The following is a 24,262-nucleotide window of genomic DNA, read 5'->3' as shown; positions in this document are numbered from 1 at the left end:
GGTTTCACGGAGAAAGGTGAGGAAAAAAGTGTGATCTCCTTCTCAACAGCTGCAAAATCCCAAAAGCGTTGCCGGAACTCTTAGAGTTAGAGAGAGAATGTCTGCTGCATACTTCCTCGTTTGCGCACTGGTATTGCTCTGTGGGAAACTGGCCATGATTTCTTGCAGCGCTGGAAAGTGTGTGGTATTTGGCTGGGGTTGTGACAGGTGTCTTTTGAAAAGTTGCAGCTTGGTTCCAAAGGCTTTGATGTGTGAATATAGTTGGCTTATGACTGCATCCGGTCCGGCATGTTCAAGTGCTTTGTTGTGTCAACTAGAAAACCCAAATCAGCCAGCCAAACCGGGTCACGTAGTTCTCACATAGGCTGTCCCTTTTCTGCCAAGAACTCTCCGATTTGCTGGCTAAGAGAGTAGAAGCGATGCAGTGCAGAACCACGACTGAGCCATCTCACGTCGGTGTGATAGACATCTCCATATTCAGCATGGATCGCGATTAGAAACTTTTGAAACTGACGGTGGCACAGCACTTTGGAGCGGATATAGTTAATAGCCTTAATCACCGATTTCATAACATGTTTATATTTGAGATGTTTGGCACATAGACTTGCTGGTGAATGATACAATTGAGTTTTACAGCTTTACCTCCTTCTTCACTGACTTTGTTGCATATTAGTGTTGATAATCCACTCCGGTCGCCAGTCATGGAAGGTGTGCCAGCCGTAATAATTCCAGAAATGTTATTCCGCGGGAGTTTCATGTCATCTACAGTGGCGCAAACAGAAGAGAATAAATCGTTTCCTCGTTTGGTTTTTGAGGCTCTGGAGGTCAAGTACCTCTTCAGTCACGTTCATTTCATTGTCCACTCCCCTAAAAAAAGTAAGTAACTGAGCAGTATCAGATTCATTCGTGCTTTCGTTGCAAGCTAAAGAAAAAAAAATCTAACTCATCTCCTCTGCCTCCCAACTGTCTCTTGATCTCTGATGACACTTCTTCAATTCTGCGTGCCACAGTGTTACGTGCCAGGCAAACCTTGGCAAAATCTTGCTGCTTCTCAGGACAGATTTCCTTCACCATGGTCATCACACAGTCTTTGACAAACTCACCCTCAGTAAAAGGTTTGCAGTGCTTAGCAATCAGCGCTGGACTCATCACCTGCCAATCACAGAGATGACACAGAAAACACTATGCACTTATAAAGACAATTTAGACTTGTTAAATTAATTCATCCTTCATCTTCTATAGCACCTAATGTGCCTGTCAAGTCACATGCATGTTTTTGGGATTTGGGAGGAAGCCAGAGTTCTTTTGAACAGAATTATCACAATTTGTTTTTTGTTGCTCACATGCAGGGATCAATTAGTTTGCTGTGGAGCCTCTTTTAACTCTATTGCTAATAAAAACAAAAGCAACAGTTTGAAGTTTGAAGACTTACCATATCTTTAACTTTGGCAAATTACACCCAGCTACTTTTTCCGGAAATATGGTTTTGGACTGGAGGCAGCGTGGCAGTTTCCACTCAGTGAGTGTGAATGGTAGTCTGTCTATAAATGTGGCCTGCGATTGACTGACAACCAGTCCAGGATATAGGCTGCCTTTCACCTCAAATTAGCTGGGCTTGGCTTCAGCTTGCACATGAACCTAATGAGGCTAAGCGCTTTGGAAAATAGATGGATGGGTTGTCTTGGACTGTGGAAGTTCTGCCCCTGGGAGAAAATCCACTCAGAAAGGTCTGAGTCAAGATTTCGAACACCAAACCCACAATTACGCAATTGTGAAGCAATTAACAGCAAACACTAAAATCCCTTAAAGTCTCTAAGTATGCCAAGTATTGACTTGAATTAAGAGGACATTTTACACAATTATTTTAAATCGCAGGGATCTGTTTCATCCAAGCATAAATGAGCCTTAGGGCTAATTGTGTGTGTATGTGTAGCAGACGGACAGAAACAAAACAAAGACTGCTGTATCAGTCAAAGTCACCTCTGTTCTCTTTATATCCCCCCTCTGTCCCCGTCTATTGAGTTATTCGCTGGCACGTATGGCAATAAAGATAGAACACCTTAATGCGAGAGAAACGGAGTGTTCACCTTATGCTTCTCTGGGGAATGGCAGTGTTACGCTCACAGCGAATTACTGCCAGCGTTTCAATGTTCTATAGGGAGTGTAAGCTGTATGTTCCTTGGCGTCTTTAATTGCCTCTGGGAGTTTGATCCACAATGCATGCATCTTTTTCTATACATATCGACAATTGTTTTTTTGTGTATAATTGTCATGAACTATATTATATTGAGCTGAATAGCTCCCGGGAAGAGTGCGCCACTGAAAAAAATCAATATCACCTACTCGGTTTCTATTGCTATTCTCTTGGTACTACATTCGGTACACCTGCACAAAATAATGAATTCCTATGCAAGAGGTGCATTGAAAAAAATATGCCTTTTGAAAAGTTCAGTTGTTCCGCGACTCATAGCATATTGCTCTAAACCACAATAATAAACATGCATACATACTGTACGTATAATTGCACCTTCCATCTGTGCATTTTCTATAATCTTTGTCATCATTTTGGGTGACGGGTAAGCTGGAGCCTATCCCAATTGAGGGTACCCCATGGAATGGTCGCCATCTAATCACAGGGCGCACATAGACAGGAACCCATTCACACACACTTCCAAACCTATGGTAAGGCTGCACAATTAATCATATTTCAAATTCAAATTTTGTCTGCCACAATTAAATTAACCTGATATTTACATTTAAAATGCGAGCTGTGCGGGGAGAACATGCAAACTCGTTGAAGACCTGAGCCTGGCATGTTAACCACTCGTGCGCTATGCTGCCCTAACTGGTCGACTTTCCAAACCAAATCTTCCAAACCGAAAGTTTTTTTTTTTTTAATCAGTCCTATTTGGAATACAGTGATCCCTCGTTTATTGTGCGATGTGGCACCCATGTTTTTTAAACATATTTTTAAGATGTATCAATCTCCCCAGTCCCAAATGTATTAATCTTTCTCACACTCTTATTAACCTCTACCATACTAAAACATTTTCTATACTCTTAAACATTTTTCATATGCTTAAGCATACATAATATTAACAGCATACAAAGGTATTCACATTGAAGTTAATGCCGAATGTACTGCACTACTGGGAAGAGTATTACAGCTATCACCGTGATATTATTTCCGTCCTTCATTATGTACCAACCAGAAGATTCATTTATGCCATGAGGGCAGCAGTCGAGAAGTCCCATCTATACTGCTAGATAGCTGCTACTGTTATCATCTTCAGCCGGCAGGTACCTTGTTTGGGCGGCATCGTAGGGCTTGACAAAGTATTTTAACGTCATCCAATGATATGACGAGCGTTAGTCTGTTTGTCTCACATTTATTGATAAAGTAACCAAACACAGTTACTGTTGTAGTGTATATATTTTTTTTCAGCTTATACTCACAAGGGTTGCGGGCCGCTGGAGCCTATTGCAGCTATCTTCAGGCGGGAGGCGGGGTACATCCTGAACCGGTCGCCAGCCAATCGCAGGGCACATCGAGACAAACAATCACTCACATTCACACCTACGGGCAATTTAGAGTCTTCAATCAACCTACCATACATGTTTTTGGGATGTGGGAGGAAACTGGAGTGCCCGGAGAAAACCCACCCAGGCACGGGTAGAACATGCAAACTCCACACAGCGACGCTTGCGTTACTTACGGTTTACCGTAATTGTAAGTTTAATTGTAAAAATGTAACTAATTTTACCTATTAAAGGAGCACCACGTCACTTTTTCTGTGGATAAAATTTAGGGAAAGTTACGAAAAACCTTTTTATCAATCTCGAAATCTGAACATTGCTACACTTCATAAAATTTTGAGTTCTAGATGACAGAGGTTTACTTAAACTCAGAACACACACAAAATACAACCAAGAGTGGATTTTTATGGTACATTTAATGACATCTACAAGGGATCTAGAGGGAAACACACCAAGGGGGTCTAACTAAAGAAAGAAAAGTAGTAGTAGTGATAAAACGAAGGAAAATGGGTATACGAAAAGGAAAATAGAACATCGTGTGTTGGACTAAAGTTGGAAACATGAGCGTTTACTGCCTCCAGGGTGGACGTGTGAGAGAGTAATTTCCCCGAAATTATTAGGCACTAATATTGTAGTCTGGCAAAAGTTGCCTTGTCTACTCACGACCATAGGCGCAAGCTGGTGGGTGGTAGTCTCTCTCTGGAAGTGGCTCAGGAAGCAAGGCGACAGATTTGGTGGTAGAAGAAAAAGATGTAGAAAAATAAAGCAAAACAAAGGAGGCGGAAGACGAAAAATGGTTGGTCATCACGCCTCATAGGGAGAGTAGGACTGTTTATCTTCTTTTTTTTTTTGTGGCTCGCTGGCAATTTCAGGCTGGAAGGATAGCTTGTACCTTTGTAGTAGCTGCTCTGAGCACCTAGCGGTGGCCCATGTATAGGCTGGGAAGTCGAGTCTCCCTCACCAAGGCTCGCGGTTACCGAACCGTGTGCCCGAACAAAAGAAAAGGGCAGGGGGGAGTTGTGGTACATGGCCAGCCCGGCTGGCGAGCTGCCAGTAAGACAAGAGGAGAGAAAAAACACAAGAGCCAGAAAAAAACATGAGCGCCAGGGTTAAGTACCGCAGGGGCGTGTCGAAGAGGGGACAGAGAAGACCACACCCATCAACTTGAATCTTGTCTACAAATTTGATAAAATGGGTTTAAAATTATATATTATTATAAAATAACCTCAACTCGGTACTCTCTTCACTCACAGGTCAAGCACATGGAATGTTCATACTTTAGTTTTGTCAAATCACCTGCTTATGATTCAAATCGCATTTCATGCTGCTTGGAGTCAAATCAAGACAAACAATTCTCAAAATCTCATAGCTGCGTTAGTAAAGTGGACATAATGACACAGATATCAAGACATACATTTTGAAATAAATTCTGCAGAGTTCGTGAAATATCAAAACACATTTATCCTTGGTTAAACATCAAATGAGATTCCGCCCGGTTCGACTTTGCAGTTCCTCTCGACCTACGGGTGGTGCCTTGCGCGCACGTTTGGATATTAAGCAAATAGTTTGTTGCTGAATTTGCATCCCATCGTCGATTGGTCCCTTTTGTGCTGTTGTGAGTTCAAACGAAGAAAGGACTCTTTGATGACTGTAAACCAAGATTTCGAGGGGACCTGCTAATTACTTTAGCGTCCAAAGCGTCTTGTTGTGGGAGTCTCACAGCAGGGCGGCTTCGAAGGCTGCAGTTTATCAAACCATGGGGAACCACTGTGTCACCGCCATTTGCGGGGAGCATGTCCACAACACTGTGATAGGTAGACTGTCAACAAACTCTCTTTGCTCGCCCGCACGCACTGAGAAGCGATACGTTCAAAGACACTCGTAAATGTCAGTGCTCAGCGCAACTAAGCTTTTCTACTGTACTGTACAGGCATTTTATTCCTTGTAATATTTGTTTTAATGAATTTTCATTTGTTTTTTTTGTATGTTTTAGGCTAGAAAATTGTTATTTTATCGCAACCAAAAAATAAAAAACATAAAGAAATCACAAGTATAAGCAGAAATTAACTGGTATAATATTAATCTGTTAGAAACTAAATATTTTTTAAACACTCCTTTAACTTTAATAATAAATCGGGAGTGATAATACATGTCGAACAACATTAATTCTATATAATGAAGTCAAAGAAAAGGCTGTAATGAGGTCTATTGAGACCTCATGTATTGTGACTTGGGACATTATTTTCCTTTGAGACATGCATATCTTGATAGAAAATATTGGTCTAAGTCAAAATTCTGCCACTTTTGCTTTGTCAAACCTTAAGGGAGTTTACTGTTCCCTCTCTCCCAATCAAACATTCAAGCATTCTTACCTAAGGAAAGGTATAATTAATTCATTTAAAAATTGTATTCACTCAAAAAAGTAGCCTTTTTTATGATGACATAATAGACTTGCAAATACACACTGTTACATTGGTGCTTACAACATCATTATATCATAACCTCATTTGACAGACCTTTGGGTCCCTCGCATACATAGCTAGTCATAATTGAAAGGAAGAGGGCCCACGGAAAGCAGCTCAACTTGACAAGCCCTTCTTTTCACTGGCAACCCATTCTCAGCAACCGGGGCTCTCCCAGCGGCCGCACATTACCAACTAAAGATATGTAAATAGGACTTGGGTGCTGCCTTCGTTATTACATGTGGGTCGCCGAATAACTTCAAGAGTGCTAATTAAGAGCCCTTTCGTGCCGCGTTGCTTAGCGGTTACACACGTTACGGAACCACTACGCTCGCGGCTTTGAGGGCAAAAGCTTGCGCACGAGTGTACAGTATTTCTCCCAGGGATGCACCCGAGAGACTGGCAACACTGCTCAGAAAATAACAGGAATTATAAACCTCTTAATATCGCATTGATTTCTAATTAGACAGAATCCTGCTGTCACGGGCAGTACAACTACAGGGTGTCCCATATAAATGTACGCACTCTTTGAATGGCAATTACTCAACTATTATGATTTAGTTGTTTGTCTAATGCAGTGATTATCATATTGTACTATGTGTATCACTAGCAGGCTCCCTCTAGTGGTAAATAAAATAATCATGGCCTATGTACAGTTCAGTTGTATTTAACTTTTAAGATTGACACATTTGTAATTACTGTAATAATTAAGGTTTAAAAATCATTTGTTTTCATCCTCCATTTCATTTCATTGTCTATTTAGTGGCGGCACGGTGGCCGACTGGTTAGAGCGTCAGCCTCACAGTTCTGAGGACCCGTGTTCAATCCCCGGCCCCGTCTGTGTGGAGTTGCATGTTCTCCCCGTGCCTGCGTGGGTTTTCTCCGGGCACTCCGGTTTCCTCCCACATGCCCAAAAAATTGCATGAATTGGAGACTCTAAATTGCCCGTAGGCATGATTGTGAGTGCGAATGGTTGTTTGTTCCTATGTCCCCTGCGATTGGCTGGCAACCAGTTCAGGGTGTACCCTGCCCGATGACAGCTGGGATAGGCTCCAGCACGCCCGCGACCCTAGTGAGGAGAAGCGGCTCAGAAAATGGAGGGATGGATGGATGGATGGATATTTATTTAGTTCATAAACAATGTCCAATACATTTACATTGAATGATTATTTGAGACAGTTTCCCCCCATATTTAAGCAGTGTCCATGTTCAAACTGTGTGTAATGTTACAGTGATTTACATTGGCAATTCACATTGAATATAATTTTTGGGACTAAAACCTCTGTTTTCTTATTGATGAAAACTTACAGTAGGCCTACTATGCTACTGCATTTTAATCTTATTGTGGTACTTGGAGAGCTAAATATTTCTTTAGGTGGCGCTTGGAGTAAAAATGAATGAAAAATAAATATTGGAATAGAAATAATCTATTAATTGATCAAACTGTCACCGTCATTATGAACTGTACAGGTAATGCTTTATATAATTTAACAAATGTCAGAAGTTTGAGCGGCACGGAGGACGACTGGTTAGAACATCTACCTCACAGTTCTGAGGATGTTCAAATCCAGCCTCGTCTGTGTGGAGTTTGCATGTTCTGGGGTTTCTCTGGGTACTCCCAAAAACATGCATGGTAGGTTGACTGAAAACTCTAAATTGTCCATAGGTGTGAATTTGGGTGCAAATGTTTGTTGGTTTACATGTGGCCTGCGATTGGCTGGCGACCAGTTCAGGGTGTACCCCGCCTCTCACCCAGAGTCAGGTGGGATAGGCTCCAGCACATCCGTGACCCGAGTGAGGATAAGTGGTACGGAAAATGGATGGATGGAAGTTTGAAGTTTCCCACTCTATAGTAAAACTAACTAGTACTAGTAATACTGCTACAAGAAAACAACCGGTTGCGCCTCAATTTGCCAAATCGTGCATGTGTGAGGTATTATTTCCTGATTTGCTAGCGTTACATTTCACATCACAATCGGCTCGGTCACACCCATAAGGATTTGCGAATGTGAATATTGGACAGGTTGTCAGCCCCAACTGTTTTCCAAGCAGATCGGGGAGGAAAATTCCCTCAACGAACTCCACAACTCTCAGGATAATCTTTCACAGGCATCCGAGAATTTGGCTTTGATTGCAAAGCAAAAAAAAAAAAAGCAAATTTGGCCCGATCATCAGTATGCCGCTTTAAGAATCACGATGCATCATCTTTACCAGCTTATGGATTGCTCTTCCCACTTTACTATTACCACAGTCACGGCACACGTCAAGAGAGCTTCAATACTGGTAGGAGTGACGTACAATGTGTGCATCTTTCTGTGGCGTAATCTCCTCTCCTCTGACAGCACAGCAGAGGCATGCTGGGATAGCTCGCCTATCCATCTCACTTGCCCAGTCTGCCTCCCCCGTTTGCCTCCATACCAGTGTGACTAATTAAATAAAAGCGCCGTCCCCTCTGCTTCTTGATGGCGCATCAAGAGTGAGGGAATGGAGCCCGGGGGGTAGAACTTTCTTTGATGCTGTACAATGTATATCTTACACAAGTCTCATTTTCTGCTCCTCAGCCATGACTCTCCTGAAGAGCTAAGGCGAAAGACAACAAGGGTGAGTGAATGTGGATCACCTTTATTTGTTTTTGCGTCTCTCCAAACACACTCTCCCTTAAGGGAAGCATCTCACGAGGTTGCGGGTAAGTGGCGGCGTAATGATCCTTGGTGGCATTAATTTGCTATGACAGAAATAAAAACTATCTTGACATTTTGATTTCAAGAATCACAGATTGATGTGACAATGCTGTTCTACTGGACTTCATACATAAGCAAAACTATTTTCCCTTCGGCTGCTGGCATTAAACCTCTGATTAATTGTCAACACTCTAACGCATGAGTCACACACTCTTTGTTTTTGTCTGAAAACTATGTTTAGTTTCATTCACATTAATTTGTTTGTCTGCCTGCTGCAGTCTTTGGAGCGCCGATGGCTAATTTGTTACCTTTCAGGGTGCAATCCTGATCATCACTCCCAAAATTCAGAATTAGAGGGTATTATATTCTTACAGAGATCTTACAAAGTAGATGCAGGTGTATGTAAACAAGTGCAAGAAGGTCCCTCGGATTCTTTTAAAGCAGTTTAGCTTAGGATCAAAACATCCAAAAATGCCCTTGTAGATCTGTAGATTCAGACTCTACTTTTTAATTTTCTTGTATTTAATACATCAGAACGGTGTGGTTGTGGTTCACACGTCTGCCTCACTGCTAGGACTTTCTGGTTCAAATTTGTTGGAACATCCCCATGCTTGTGTGGCTTTTCTCCAGGTACTCCGGATTCCTCCAGCATTCCAAAAACATACGCGTTAGGTTCATTGAAAACTAAATTGTCCAGTATTCAATTAGTCTTAGTTTATTTAAGTAAAACTCCCCATTAATTAGGCCTGTAACGAATACTCAAATGTTTCGAGTACTTCAAATACAAAAAATGGTCGAGGAATTTTCTCTGCCTCGGGGATCCGCTTATTTACCTCATTCACTGCCTGCACAGTTTGATTGAGTTTGATATTTTAGCTGTAATTATGTGTGTATGCCTTTAAGAGGGGGGGGGGGGGGGGAGTGAGTAGTGTGACGTAACCGTAAGGAAAAGTCAGTCTGAGATCAGATACTGTTGGCGTACGTTGTGGCTGACAGCAGCTCGTCAGTTTGTGATGTTCTTGTGTTGCTCCAAGTTCAATAAAGGCAGGAAAGAGTTAATTGTCAAGCTGAGACACATCTCACAGTGCTTAACAAGTACCCTGAATACGTTCGGTCACGTCATAGTTACGCACACTGTACTTGTACATTATGGCCAGTGTACTTACATTGTAGCTACAGTAAATTTTGAGTCAAGTACTGTAGGTGAAACTAAATGAAAAGTGGCAACGTTTGTGGGGAAAAAAAATTTTAAGGTTATATTTGTCATTTTCATCTTCATTTTGGTTTAGTTAGTCTAAGATGACAAACGCACAGCCACAAACCTACTGTATTATTATGTGACATCCTAAAATGCTAGCTGCTCAAGTGCAGTTGCGCTTCTTATGTTTGTTTTTAATTTACAAGAAATGTCAGAAGAAAAAATGCCGTTTACACTGAAATGTGTTTATAAATGTATGTTCTTTCTAGACAAGAAAATACAGTTTGCCGCTCAATGTGAATTTAAGAAATAAAACAGTTGATGATCTAAAAAAAAAAAAAACAATTGTTCAGTCATTAAGTGATATGGCTTATTTTTTCTTGTGCATTCATAATTGGTCTTTAACCAATCAAAAATATAATTTATCCGAATACTCAATTATTCGATAACATTTTTAGTAGGATACTTGAATATTAAGTAAACTGGATCCAACAAAGAAACCATGACTGGTCACATCATCTAGAATTGCCATCATAAACAATTCAGTAAATGTGGCATCAAGGCAAGTGGGGCACGCACATCAGGAGGGGGAAGTGGCCTGTTTTGGCTCGGCGCAGACTGACTCATTGGCAGCTTCTGGCAAGGGTACACTCAGAGGAGGACTCTTTGGCGTTTCGCCATTTCGCCCATTCTGCTGCGGCCCAAACACCGTCGTCAGACATCAGTGCCGTAGATCCGAGGTGGCGTCGATGTTCCCGGTCCTTCTCGATGCACATCTTCTTGGATAAGATATAAGATGTCACATTCCTGATAGCGTAACCTCTCTCCGTGATTGCCCCTGCGTGAGACTGACCAAGAGGGTTTGGGCCAGTGCATAACAGACACTTATTGTTTTGCAGGAACTCTTCCTCAGAATCAGAATCATCTTTATTTGCCAAGTATGTCCATAAAACACACAAGGAATTTGTCTCCGGTAGTTGGAGCCGCTCTTGTACGACAACAGACAGTCAATTGACAGAACACTTTTGAGACATAAAGACATTGACAAAAAAAAATAAAAATAAAAACCGTCACTGAACAGGAAAGGGTTGCTAGTTATCTGGTCCTCCCATATATTCAGCTGTTACTGTTCAGTCATTTGTCGTCATTAACTGTCCATGGGCGTAAATGTAAGTGCAAATGGTTGTTTGTGCTCTGCCATTCAATGGCGACCACTCCAAGGTGTACCCCGTCTCTCATCCAAAGTCGAGTGGGATAGCCTCTAGCTCGACCGCGACCCCAAAGAGGACAAGAGCTATAGAAGACAATGGATACATAGATTATTAACAGTGGTTAATAGAGGTGGGACACACAATACAATATTATCACAATACTTTTCACTTGATACAGAAATTGTGTGATAATTGATATACTGAAAGAAAAAAACTGAGGAATGACAAATAATACAAACGAGTTTTCACTCAAAATCCCACAATGAGTAACTTAACCAAGCGACATATACGTAAGTATATGCAACAATATTAAAAGGAATACAATTAGCAAGTACAGCCAAAAGAGATACTCGATGAAAAGTACCACATTTTGATTGGTTGTTTTACGGTGTTGACAAAACAACACGATCGGACAGAATCAGTATCTAATGCTGTTGTACTGGAACTGTACACTCTGTGACATCTTCGGAATAGGCTCAACCCCAGTCATTAAACTATAAACTTACAACAGAGTGTTTCTTTTCTTACCATTAATCCATCCATCCATTTTCTGAGCCGCTTCTCCTCACTAGGGTCGCGGACGTGCTGGAGCCTATCCCAGCTGTCATCGGGCAGGAGGCGGGGTACACCCTGAACTGGTTGCCAGCCAGTCACAGTTCTTACCATTAAGAGTTAACTAATTTTTACATTTGTATGACTATTGACTAATTCGTAAATCCAAAGTCCTAGAATGGATTGTCTTCGGCTAGAGAAGTTCCACTCTATTTGTATCAACTCCAGTGTAGCAGCAGTGTGACCTGGACCGGCTCGTTCGTGCTCCACTCATACAGCGGGAGGCAAGCATTCATTTATGACAGTGATTGGACCCAGAGCAGTGATGGAATGTGTAGCCCTCTGTGAGTGCCCCCCCTCCATGCATTCACTCAGCCATGGTCAGTTGGTATCGAGCTCTCTCCCTGCAAGCAAACCACAAGCAAGCCTTTATGGACTCACCCCCCCCCCCTCCCCCCCACAAAGAAAAAACAGGAAAAAAATAAATATTCCATCTATTTTGGGGGAGGGGGTCAGGGGAGCATGTACAGTAATGCAACAAACAATGGTCATAAGATGCCATAAAAAACATTGATTTTGTTGTGGTTTGTATGCTAGACCAGGGGTTCTCAAACTTTACAAGGGTGATTTTTTTTTTTTAAGGACCCTAACTTTGTCCTTATGGCAATTGAACTAAACTATCATGTAGGGCTGAAACCACTGATTATTTTATTAATCAATGAATCTGTAGATTTTTGTTGGATTAATCAATTAATTGGATGAAAGAAAAGCTTCAATTAATTAATTAATTAATCAATTCAAAATCAGGACTATTTCAAATTGACAGTGCAGAACATGCACAAACATAAATTGATTATGATTCAGTTCCTGGTATTGTATTTAAAATGTCACAAAATAGGCAAAAATGTCGATCATCATTGTCCAACGTAAAAGCCGTGTCATGGTCTATGTTTTGGTTTGGATTGTGTTTGGTTTTGTTTCATGTTTTCCCTGTGTCCCATGTTTTTCCTGTCTTGTGTGCTCATTTAGTTATTGTGTCCACCTGTTCTTGTCAACCTTCTACTTTGTGCCGACTAATCGGTTCCCTCCAGCCACTCGTGTCTTGTCCAGGTGTTCCTCGTTGTCACGTCAATTACTGTGTATTTAGTTCCCTGGTTTCTTTCAGTCCTTGTCGGTTCATTGTCACTGTCACTGTGTCACGTCGTCGTCGCCTGTAGTTTCACTCGTCATGTCTTCTTTCCAGTTTTAGGTTTGTTCAAGTGTTTCATTGTTACTTTGATAATTAGTTTTGGGGACCTTGTTTAGTTTGAGTTTTCCATGTACCTTCTTTGTCCTCTTTGTTTTTGGAATTAAATATCATTTGTGAGACTCCTGCCTTGCTTCCCTTCTTCCCTGGACATGGGTCCTCCACGTTTTGCTTTGCCTTCCTTGCCTTCAAAAAAACAACAACATTACAGGCCGATGTTGGCAAATATCACAACACAAAGTCTGTTTTCATGGACGACTACAGAAATTTGAAAATACTTAGTGTTGAGAGGCTGAAATTCCAAGAATTTTAAGAAATGTCTCTAAACGGTTAATCGATTATCAAAATACTTGTCAATTGAATTTATAATCGATTAATAGATCAATTGCTGCACCTGTACGTCTAAAGTTAGAGAACTATCGTTCTAGACATTTTGTGTAGGCGCACATGTATCACAGAGGCGGAAGGCAATAATAAAGCAGATTACATTAACATAAAGTATGGAGTCGCACTGTATCAGTGCTCCGATGGGCCTCTAACTCTTACTTTAATAACCATCGGTTTGGTGTCAGTTGCGTGAATCCTTTTCATTACAGGCTTGGCCAGTTACAGCTTGTTTTTATTGCACCCTGATTGGTCATCGCTATAAAGCAGAAGCGCGCGAGAGCCGGCGCGAGCTGAAGATGATGGAAAATAGCAAAAGTAATTTCCTGTAACTAGCCAAAATAAAGTCTGGCCCGTAGGAGTCAAGGAAAAAGGGCGTTAGTCATTACCGTAGTATCCACTGACCTTCACCACTGCTCTCATTGCTCGCTAATATCCTGCCGGCCTTTTCGACCTCTCGACTGCTGAATCATCCTTGATCAATTATTCTAATATTTGTGTGACAATGTTTTTTATCGATTTGCACATTTACGCGGATTGCAGCATATTATATTGAATCAAGCCAAACTCTGCATTTAATTAACTTGTTTGCGAGTACAGGGGTACTTTTTCATAAACCTCTACCTTATCGAGACATGTTCATCCGTGACTTATGTTTATGTGCTCGAGGCTTTTATGGCATCATTACCAGCAACTGAGATCAAATAACATTCTACTGTAAATAGCCATCTACGGCACACCCGGTACTTCCTCTAGTTTAATTTTGACATATACAGTGGAACTTCCAAAGTTGAACACAATATGGCAAGTTATTCTAACTACAAAAAAGAAGAAATTTCCTTATATTGGAAAGCTTTTTTTTAAACCACATCAACAATATCTAGACTAGAAATCAGTTTAACGTAAAGTTTTCATCAGTGAAATAAACAGTTCATTTAGTTAAAAAATAAGAACAATTCTACGTGACCCCAAAATCTTGAATGGTAGCATATGTTTAAGATGAGCTTGCCAAAGAGTCAAATAAAACAAAAGTAAAGTAAAACTGCTCATCCTTTGAAGACAGATGACAGGACACAACATAGCGAGGGGAATTGTAAGGTGTTTCCTCGTAGTGCTTTTTTTTCGGTTGGCTGGAAGTAATATAGGGAGTCCTCAGTTTATGATGGTTTTGGCATACGAGGTTTTGAGGTTACGAAGTGAGTCAGCTCAGTTACAGCAGTACTATTTTTACGATTATAGTCTACAAGTGTTTTTCATACAAATATTTACTGTAATACCATCGCGTATCATTAACCTCTGCGTTAGTTGTTTCATGGAGACAATATACTGTTTATTGCTTCTTGAGGATGAGGTAACCTTACCACCATTCGTATGGTGTTAGTCAGACAAAATAGTCTAAAACAGGCAGTTAAAAATGTTTTGGGCTTTTTGTGGCTGTGTGTTTTTTTAAAGATCACCTTTTCTGGCATTACTTAATCACCCTGCATGGTTAACACTGTTACAAAATAGATTGGTGACCAGTTCATGGTGTAAACTGCCTCTCAGCTAGACAGCTGGAAAAAGGCTCTAGCTCACCCGCAAACCTAGGACAAGCGCTATTAAAAAAAAAGTTTGGATTGCAGTATTTAATTGGGTAGAATGGTGATTTAGTGTTTATTACATCTGTCTCCCAGTCATGTTGGAACTTCACATCTTGTGTGGTTTTTAGGGATTTCCTGATAAAAAATTTTGCACCCGAGTCTGTCTTTGGTTTTAAGAATATGTCGATACCGAGTCCCGTTCCAATACCTCGACAATGCATTAAAAATAGAGCATGCATCCAAATTTCATCCATCCATCCATTTTCTTCCGCTTATCCGAGGTTGGGTCACGGGCGCAGTAGCTTTAGCAGGGAAGCCCAGACTTCCCTCTCTCCAGCCACTTCCTCCAGCTCTTCCGAGGCGTTCCGAGGCCAGCCGGGAGACGTAGTCTCTCCAGCGTGTACTGGATTGTCCCCGGGGTCTCCTCCCGGTGGGACGTGCCCGGAACACCTCACCAGGCAGGCGTCCAGGAGGCATCCATCTGAGCCCCTCTCGGATGAACGAGCTTCTCCCCGTCTCTAAGGGAGAGTCCGGACACCCGGCGGCGGAAACATGAGGGTAGGAACGTAGATCGACTGATAAATAGAGACCTTCACCTTTCGGCTTAGCTCCTTCTTCACCACAACGGACCGATACAAAGTCCGCATCACTGCAGACCTGCCTGTCGATCTCCCGTTCCATTCTTCCCTCACTCGTGACCAAGACCCCAAAATATTTGAACTCCTCCACTTGGGGCAGGATCTCATCCCCAACCTGGAGAGGGCACTCCACCCTTTTCCGACTGCGGACCATGGTCTCAGATTTGGAGGTGCTGATTCTCATCCCAGCCGCTTCACACTCGGCTGTGAACCGCTCCAGTGAGAGTTGGAGATCACGGCTTGATGAAGCCAACAGAACCACATCGTCTGTAAAAACCAGAGATGCAATACTGAGGCCACCAAACCGGACCCCTCTACACCTCCGCTGCGCCTAGAAATTCTGTCCATAAAAGTTATGAACAGAATCGGTGACATAGGGCAGCCTTGGCGGAGTCCAACCCTCACCGGAAACGAGTCCGACTTACTGCGGCAATGCGGACCAAAGTCTGACACTGGGTGTACAGGGACCGAACAGCCCGTATCAGGGGGTTCGGCACCCCGTACTCCCGAAGCACCCCCCACAGGACTCCCCGAGGGACGCGGTCGAACGCCTTCTCAAAGTCCACAAAACACATGTAGACTGGTTGGGCGAACTCCCATGCACCCTCGAGGACCCTGCCGACGGTATAGAGCTGGTCCAATGTTCCACAGCCAGGACGAAAACCACACTGCTCCTGGTTTTCTCCGGGCACTCCGGTTTCCTCCCACATCCCAAAAACATGCATGGTAGTTTAATTGAAGACTCTAAATTGCCCGTAGGTGTGCATGTGAGTGTGAATGGTTGTTTGTTTATATGTGCCCTTCGATTGGCTGGCAACCAGTTCAGGGTGTACCCCTCCTCCTGCCCGATGATAGCTGGGATAAGTTCCACTGCTCCCGCGACCATTGTGAGGATAAGCGGGTCAGATAATGGATGGATGGATGGTTCCGGGAGAACCGGAACATTTGTCCCGGTTCCAATCGATTCTCGATGCCATGTCTTAAGGCTATAATGACTGTCCATGCAACTATAGAGTGGGTGGGATTTGTCACGTGCGTGACTTTGCTCATCTACAAATGATACGATTGATTTATAACCACAAGTTTAAAAAAAAAATAATCACACTTAATAAACTCATGTTTTAAATTAAGTCATTTTAATGTGTCACAATTGCTAACCTGTCTGACGTTCTCTCAATTTGCTGACGACGCCATTCAAGCAAGGCCACTTTATATTAGGCATTCCAGATTTATTTAGAAATACAGTGTCTTTGAGGTGTGGTGCAACAGGCCAATGGAATCAAGGCAGACTGTCTGTGTGTGTCAGAGACAGTGCTCTTTGTCCCCCAAATGATGAGGAAACATTTTTAATTTCTCTTATAATACACTCTCAAGTATAATACGCACCCACAAAATTTACCCCAAAAATCAGGAAAACACTTCTACCTCCTGTATGCATAATACACACCATGAATTTGGTGCTATCCATGCTAATAACATGACGTATTATCTTCACTTTATCAGGTTTTTCAAATAAATATTCTGCTCTGTGTGCATTTACGGACGTGTTCCTTACCATGTCTACTGAAGTTTTCATATTAGCAAATAAAAAAGATGGCAATGGGACTCTAATCAATGCTCAATGATGCGTATATGTCTAAGAATAGGTATAACAATTTAATAGTACTGTATCAATGATCACAGGAGACTTTAGTCCATTTATCTTTGTTTATTGTGTCAAAAACAGAACACAACTGATAGTTTCTAGCTCTCAGAGTCCCTCTCTCTCTTCTTGTTACCACACCTGTGAGTTGAGCGATGTCTTTAAAATCACTTGTAGATAGGACCACTCAGCGTAACAGAGGATGACATACTTGCCACAACCCCTCAACAGTAACACACAACAAAAACAGACAGTTCGTTACAGGACTGTAGAGTCTTCAAGGACCACGGAAGACGCTAGTCTGTTTATCTTGGGGTTTATTGTGAAACACAAAAAAACAGAGCTACTGCGGTCCATAGCCAACGCCAGAAACAACAGAACAAAATTTACCAAACGCGACAGTTAGCTCTCTATCGCTCTCTCTCTCTCTCTCTCCTGTTCCTACACAGCAAGCTGTGCGATGCGTTCAAAACTACTCAGAAAAAACAGTGCTAAGGGCAGCAGCTCAGTGACTAAATACAGCATGCTCATACCACCGCTCAAAGCAACACACAACAATAAAAACACATTGCCAGTTCATTGCAGTACTGTTAAAAGTAGTCTTACCGTGTGGGTGCTTTTTCTTGGAGTTCCTCCATAATCTCACATTATCTTAGCTGAGCTGCTTCACAATTTCCTCCTGAGTCAGCAACAGTGATCACTTTGTTCTTAAAAGCAGCAGCATAACTTGACCTTTTATTCTACATTTTTTAACTTTGGAGATGTGCTCTATGAAGTGGCGGTATAAGAATTAAATCTGCCGAAGACGCTAAATATGATAACAGATGGCAACATAGTGTCCACCCGTGACACCGTCACCATTCTCGTGAGTGCGTTTGGATATTTACTCCGGCGCTGCTCTGCTACGGACCGGTCAAAAACTCAAAACGCTGTTGGAATGTTCGCAACACTCCCTGAGTAGAGTTAGGGCATCAGATTGAATTTCCGAACGCACCATCGGTGAGCAACGAATTTACTGTATTATATATTAATTTCTAACATTAGTTGGGTTGGGCATCGTTTGAATTTGAGGTATTCCGGTTCCTCATTTCAATTCCAGTTCCAAACGATTCTTGATTCCGATTCTTTTCCGGGTGTGGGTCAAAAAATTTGGCATGGTTTAAATAAAGGATGTCCAAATTACGAACATCGATTTTCTTAGTGGCCTGCAGCATAGACTAAAATGAATATTTGACTCGGGGTTCTATATAACCAGTATCAATATCAAACCTATGAAATAAAAGGCAATTTGTGTGGAACTAACCCAATTGATTTAAAACGAAAAAGAGTAATGAATGGAACCAAATGCTCTGTAAAACGTTGATTCCTTTACCTACCCACCAATGAGACACAAGATTAGTGTTTGTGATACAGTGAGATGTTTTTGTGAATTTTGTCCCAATTCATTGTGACATAAAGTTGCTAGTATGACCTTTAGTGAAGTTTTAGCTCAATGTTAAGATTGTAATGCGACTGTTTCTACTTAATTTCCAGTATGGTAAAGTATTTTATATTTTATTTTTGTGTCTGTCATCAGCTTTTATGTTGGTTTGAAGACTAAAATAAACGCTAAACACCATCAGTGCCAGAGTGCAACCCACCGTTCAACTTGTTAGGTGCCTCATTGGTGGCATAGATCTATTTTATTGTTTCACTCACCCAATTGACTTGACTGAAGTTCCGCGGGAGTCACTGATGGTGTAGCGGTACACTCGCCTGACTTTGGTGCAGGCAGCGTGGGTTCAGTTCCCACTCAGTGACCTTGTGAATGTGAGTGCGAATGGTTGTCCGTGTCTATATGTGCCCTGTGACTGACTGGCGACCAGTTCAGGGTCTAGTCCGCCTTTCGCCCGAAGTCAGCTAGGATAGGCTCCAGCGTCCCGCAACCCTAACCAGGATAAGCAGTGTTGAAAATGGATGGATGGAAGTTCCGCGGGGTGTCGGCTGAGGCTCGGAGCGGGACGGAAGACGTCAGACTTCTACACATCGTGAAAGCCTCCTTTGCCCAATATAATCTTAATCCAAGTGTTGCACTGAGATGACTGGTCATTTACTTTAACATAGTTAAGGCACACTTTTGTCCGCTGCTGCCGTTGGGCACAACCACATCTTCGTGCGTGTTCTTCGTTGGTTTTCGCTACTTCTTCGGGGTCGTTGGACTGTAGGCATTTTTAATTTGAACGATTACGGGAGAACAACAAAGGGTGTATAACAAACTATTGACATGAACTTTTGTTATGTACCAAATACTTATTTCCCATTATAATTTGCTAATAAAGTCTTTAAAAATCAGACAGTGATTTTCTGGATTTTTTTTCTTATTTTGTCTCTCAGAGGTGAGGTATACCAGTGATGAAATTTACAGGCCTCTCTCATCTTTTTAAGTGGGAGAACTTGCAGATTGGTGGCTGACTCAATACTTTTTTGCCCCACTTTATATGCGCATTGTACATGAGAAGTTATGGTAATATAAGGTTGAGAAGTAGTTCCAGGTTTGGCCCTGAAGACCCTGGATGAAAACGCAAATTACATTTTTCTACACAAAGGAGCAATTAGTGCCACATAATGGCCATTTCCTCTCTGCTTTAGCACAGTTGAAAACTAATCGAATTAATCCACCCCTACGTATTCGCATATAGTCCGTTAAGATTAAGAGTCCTTTCCGTTAGTGTTTGCTGAACAGTCTGCGTTATCTGGAGAGCTCCCCCCTGCCACCCCCTCACCAAAAGGGGAACGAGAATAAAACTCTTTGCTGATGTTGTCAGCGGAAAGGGGAAGTGAGGAAAAGGAGTGTTCGAAAAGGGGGAATTCCTTGAGTCCTTCTTATTTGTCAGGTGAGGTTCAGCGGAAAGTAACAGAAGGATACTTAATATTGGAATCTCTCCAAGGTTGTGTGTGTGATGTGTTTAAGTTGGGGTTGACTGGCTGTAGTATTTACATTATTCATGCAGCCGTCTCAGCCACTTAACTGCACTTTTATCCCCCTCAGCCTCGTCGTAACGTAAGTGTACTGTGATGGAATATGCTGATAACCACTGAGAAGGCAAAAAAACAAGTACTACAGGATGTTGACGAAAAAGTGGAAAGCCATCCTGCCATTGGGTGCAAATTTTGCATCGGAATTTACTAGCTGACAGTGCTGTCTTGGCTGCAGATGCTTATTCCGTGAAGTTTGACTATACATAAGATGATCATTTGAGCCATTTCTTGCTACGCGAGGCACAGGACTACTACCTTGGTACAAGGTACAATCACTCATGATGTGATACATTCATTACATCTGTGTTAAATACATAATATTTCATAGCAATTCAGTCAACATCAATCTCCATTTTGGAAAAAGAAGACTGCCACGACTATAGTGCAAAACCAATCTTTTTAGCCACATCTTAATGATAGTCGCAAGACCAGCCTCACTCAACAAGTTCAATGGCTGCCTACCATTTCCTATTATTCATTCATTCATTCATTTTCCGTATTGCTTATCCTCACTTAGGTTGCGGGCATGCTGGAGCCTATCCAAGCTATCTTCGGGCGAGAGGCGGGGTACACCCTGAACTGGTCGCCAGCCAATCGCAGGGCACATATAAACAAACAACTGTTCGCACTCATATTCACACCTACAGGCAATTTTGAGTCTTCAATTAACCTACCATGCATGTTTTTGGGATGTGGGAAGAAACTGGAGTACCTGGAGAATACCCACGCAAGCACGGGGAGAACATGCAAACTCCACACAGGTGAGGCCGGATTTGAACCCCGATCCTCAGAACTGTGAGGCAGATGTGCTAACCAGTCGGTCACCGTGCCGCCCATTTCGTATTAGTTAAGATAAATTACAAATTTGAAAAATTCTTTAGATTTCATGCTAATTCATTCAAAATCTATCAACATTTTGGAAAATGTTCCCCATTTTGTATTGAGCTTAAAAAAAATTTAAAAAAAAAAAATTCCTGAAAGTGAAATTTCCAACCCATCCATCCATCCATCCATTTTCTACCGCTTATCTGAGGTCGGGTCGCGGGGGCAGTAGCTTTAGCAGGGAGGCCCAGACTTCCCTCTCCCCAGCCACTTCATCCAGCTTTTCCGGGGGGATCTGAGGCGTTCCCAGGCCAGCCGAAAGACGTAGTCTCTCCGGCGTGTCCTGGGTCATCCCCGGGGTCTCCTCCCGGTAGGACGTGCCCGGAACACATCACGGGGGAGGCGTCCGGGAGGCATCCGAATTAGATGCCCCAGCCACCTCATCGAGCTCTTCTCGATGTGGAGGCGCAGCGTCTCTACACTGAGATCCTCCCAGATGACCGAGCTTCTCACCCTATTTCTAAGGGAGAGCCCGGACACCCTGCGCAGGAAACTCATTTCGGCTGCTTGTTCTTTTGGTCACGACCCACAGCTCGTGACCATAGGTGAGGGTAGGAACGTAGAGCGACTGGTAACTAGAGAGCTTCGCCTTTCGGCTTAGCTCCTTCTTTACCACAACGGACTGATATAAAGTCCGCATCACTGCAGACGCTGCACCGATCCGCCTGTCGATTTCCCGTTCCATTCTTCCCTCACTCGTGAACAAGACCCCAAGATACTTGAACTCCTCCACTTGGGGCAGGATCTCATCTCCCCGACCTGGAGAGGGCACGCCACCCCTTTCCGACTGAGGACCACAGTCTCAGATTTGGAGGTGCTGAATTCTCATCCCACCCGCTTCACACTCGGCTGCAAACCGCTCCAGTGAGAGTTGGAGATCATGGCTTGTTGAATCCAACAGAGCCACGTCATCTGCAAAAAGTAGAGATGCAATACTGAGGTCACCAAACCGGACCCCCTCTACGCCTCGGCTACGCCTTGAAATTCTGTCCATAAAAGATATGAACAGAATCGGTGACAAAGGGATGCCTTGGTGGAGTCCCACCCTCACCGGGAACGAGTCCGACTTACTGCCGGATATGCGGACCAAACTCTGACTCCGGTCGTACAGGGACCGAACAGCCCGTATCAGGGGGTTCGGTACCCCGTACTCCCAAAGCCCCCCCACAGGACTCTCTGAGGAACACCGTCGAACGCCTTCTCCAGGTCCACAAAACACATGTAGACTGTTTGGGCGAACTCCCATGCACCCTCGAGGACCCTGCCAAGGGTGTAGAGCTGGGCCACTGTTCCACATTCCAAATTTCCAAACCTATCTTATTAATTGTAATCCACTGGAATACATTTTTAAAAGAAAGTAAATTTAAGTAGTGATGAACGAGCCCTTGCAGCCCTCTTTTCATGGTGAATCCTAAGAATTATCATATTTTGGCGCCATGTTCCACCTACATTAGAAGGCATAAGAAAACCCATCCATCCATCCAGCCATCCATTTTCTTCCACTTATCCGAGATCGGGTCTTGGGGGCAGTAGGGATGCCCAGACTTCCCTCTCCCTTCCAAGGCCAGCTGGGAGACATAGTCTCTCCAGCGTGTCCTCGGTCGTCCCCGGGGTCTCCTCCCGGTGGGACATGCCGGGAACAGCTCACATGGGAGGCGTCCGGGGAGGCATTTGAATCAAACCGCCTTTGGAATTTAGTACCATCTAAAAAATATCTGGCTCTACCACCATAATGACCAACATTAACTAATACTAAACTAATGAACATAATTAGTAGCAAAGTAGTAATCAAAATGTATTGCACAAAAATGTTATTAAAATTGTACCTGAGATTAAATGACAAATACAAATATATTAAACTTGAAAGTTAAATACAACAAAACTGTTCCTACACAAATGTACTGGACTGGATTCAAAAATGTTTAAGCCACTGTAACATTATGCTCAGTTTGATTATATAATTGAGTAATTCTTTGCATACGATTAGAGGGAGACCATGTAAAACTGGTTAAAGATACCTTCTTCTGATTGGGGCTCATTTTGATGAATTCCCGTCCTGGAATATCCCTGAAATGGCTACTTCACAGCAAAATGGATGACTTCCTGTTTAATTTCAGCCATGGATACTGGTGACTTTTTTGTACTTCTTGTTAAGATAGACATGCCCACCCAATTCCATGTGAATCGGTGAAACTGGTGTCAGGGGCTTCCCACCGGGATAGACATGCTTGCAAAAATTGGTGAGTTTTCAGGCGACTCATTCATTGGAAGAATAATAAATAGCAATTCCAAGAAGGCCTTTGCATCGCCTGGTACCCGGGCCCTAAAATGTGAATATTGCAAGGAAAGCTCTGAGCTATATTTACTGTCTTCATATTCACGTTTAGATGACGTGACCCGCGTTAATACGTCGGCTGTGCTATCAACTGAATCACTGTTTAATGACGGCTAATGAACACGGCGAGAGTGCTGCTCTGTTTACCACTCCTCTCCCTGAGATAGCTTTCTCCTGTTTTTACCAGAAAAAGGAGAGGGAAAAAAAGCTGAGGAGCCTCCAATGAAACCGACTGCCTCTGGGCTCAATTAGCTGGCAAAGATTAGGCATAATGCAGACGAGAGTGCGTGTGAGCTCCGTGGCGTTGCGTTGTTGATATGGAACTTCATGGGTGGAATGGAGACCGCTGGGTTATTGCGATGGTGCGATGTGCTGTGAATTTGTAGATAAAAGATGTGGGGGGGGAAGGAAGGCATGGGGGCATTATTTGTTCCTGGAAAGTATGTTGTTTTTTTGGGGTAGCTCATTCTGTAGCAACCTTTTGTGGACCAGATAGTCACAGGTTCAGTGATCTGCTGTGGGCTAAGTACTATATGGAAAATAATAACACAATTCACTTGTCAGTGTTTTGGAGCAAGGCAACAAACCCACGACTGTCCTCACAGAATCAATCAAAAGTATGCATGACTATAGTGAAATATCAAAGGTCAAGCACCGTCATTAACCCTGAATTAACTCTGCATGTTAGAAGTTTCCATTTTAATTCATTCATTTTCTTTACCGCTTCTCCTCAATAGGGTCATGGGGGAACTGGAAGCTTTACCAGCTGACTTTGGATGAGAGGCGGGTTACACCCTGGACTGGTCGCCAGTCAAATATTGTACTTAATATTTTCCTGGATGATGCATTTGGGATGAGCCATTGAAGTTGGTAATAGTGAAAAATGAAGTGAAACA

At 42.7% G+C, this 24,262-nt stretch overlaps 1 protein-coding gene across 1 annotated transcript in view; it reads left to right on the top strand.

Moving 5' to 3' along the window:
• cd276 (CD276 molecule) overlaps positions 1-24,262 on the top strand; it is a 137,364-nt gene that overhangs the window by 101,585 nt on the left and 11,517 nt on the right. Inside the window, exon 7 of the mRNA XM_061668544.1 lies at positions 8,561-8,600. Coding sequence (XP_061524528.1) covers positions 8,561-8,583 — 23 coding nt within the window. The 3' untranslated portion in view covers positions 8,584-8,600. The remainder of the gene's footprint in view (positions 1-8,560; positions 8,601-24,262) is intronic.

The sequence above is a fragment of the Phycodurus eques genome, chromosome 2 (genome assembly GCF_024500275.1).
Source record: "Phycodurus eques isolate BA_2022a chromosome 2, UOR_Pequ_1.1, whole genome shotgun sequence".
Taxonomy (NCBI): Eukaryota; Metazoa; Chordata; class Actinopteri; order Syngnathiformes; family Syngnathidae; genus Phycodurus; species Phycodurus eques.
The sequence above is the reverse complement of the archived record's forward strand: the minus strand, read 5'-3'. Positions and strand labels throughout refer to the sequence as shown.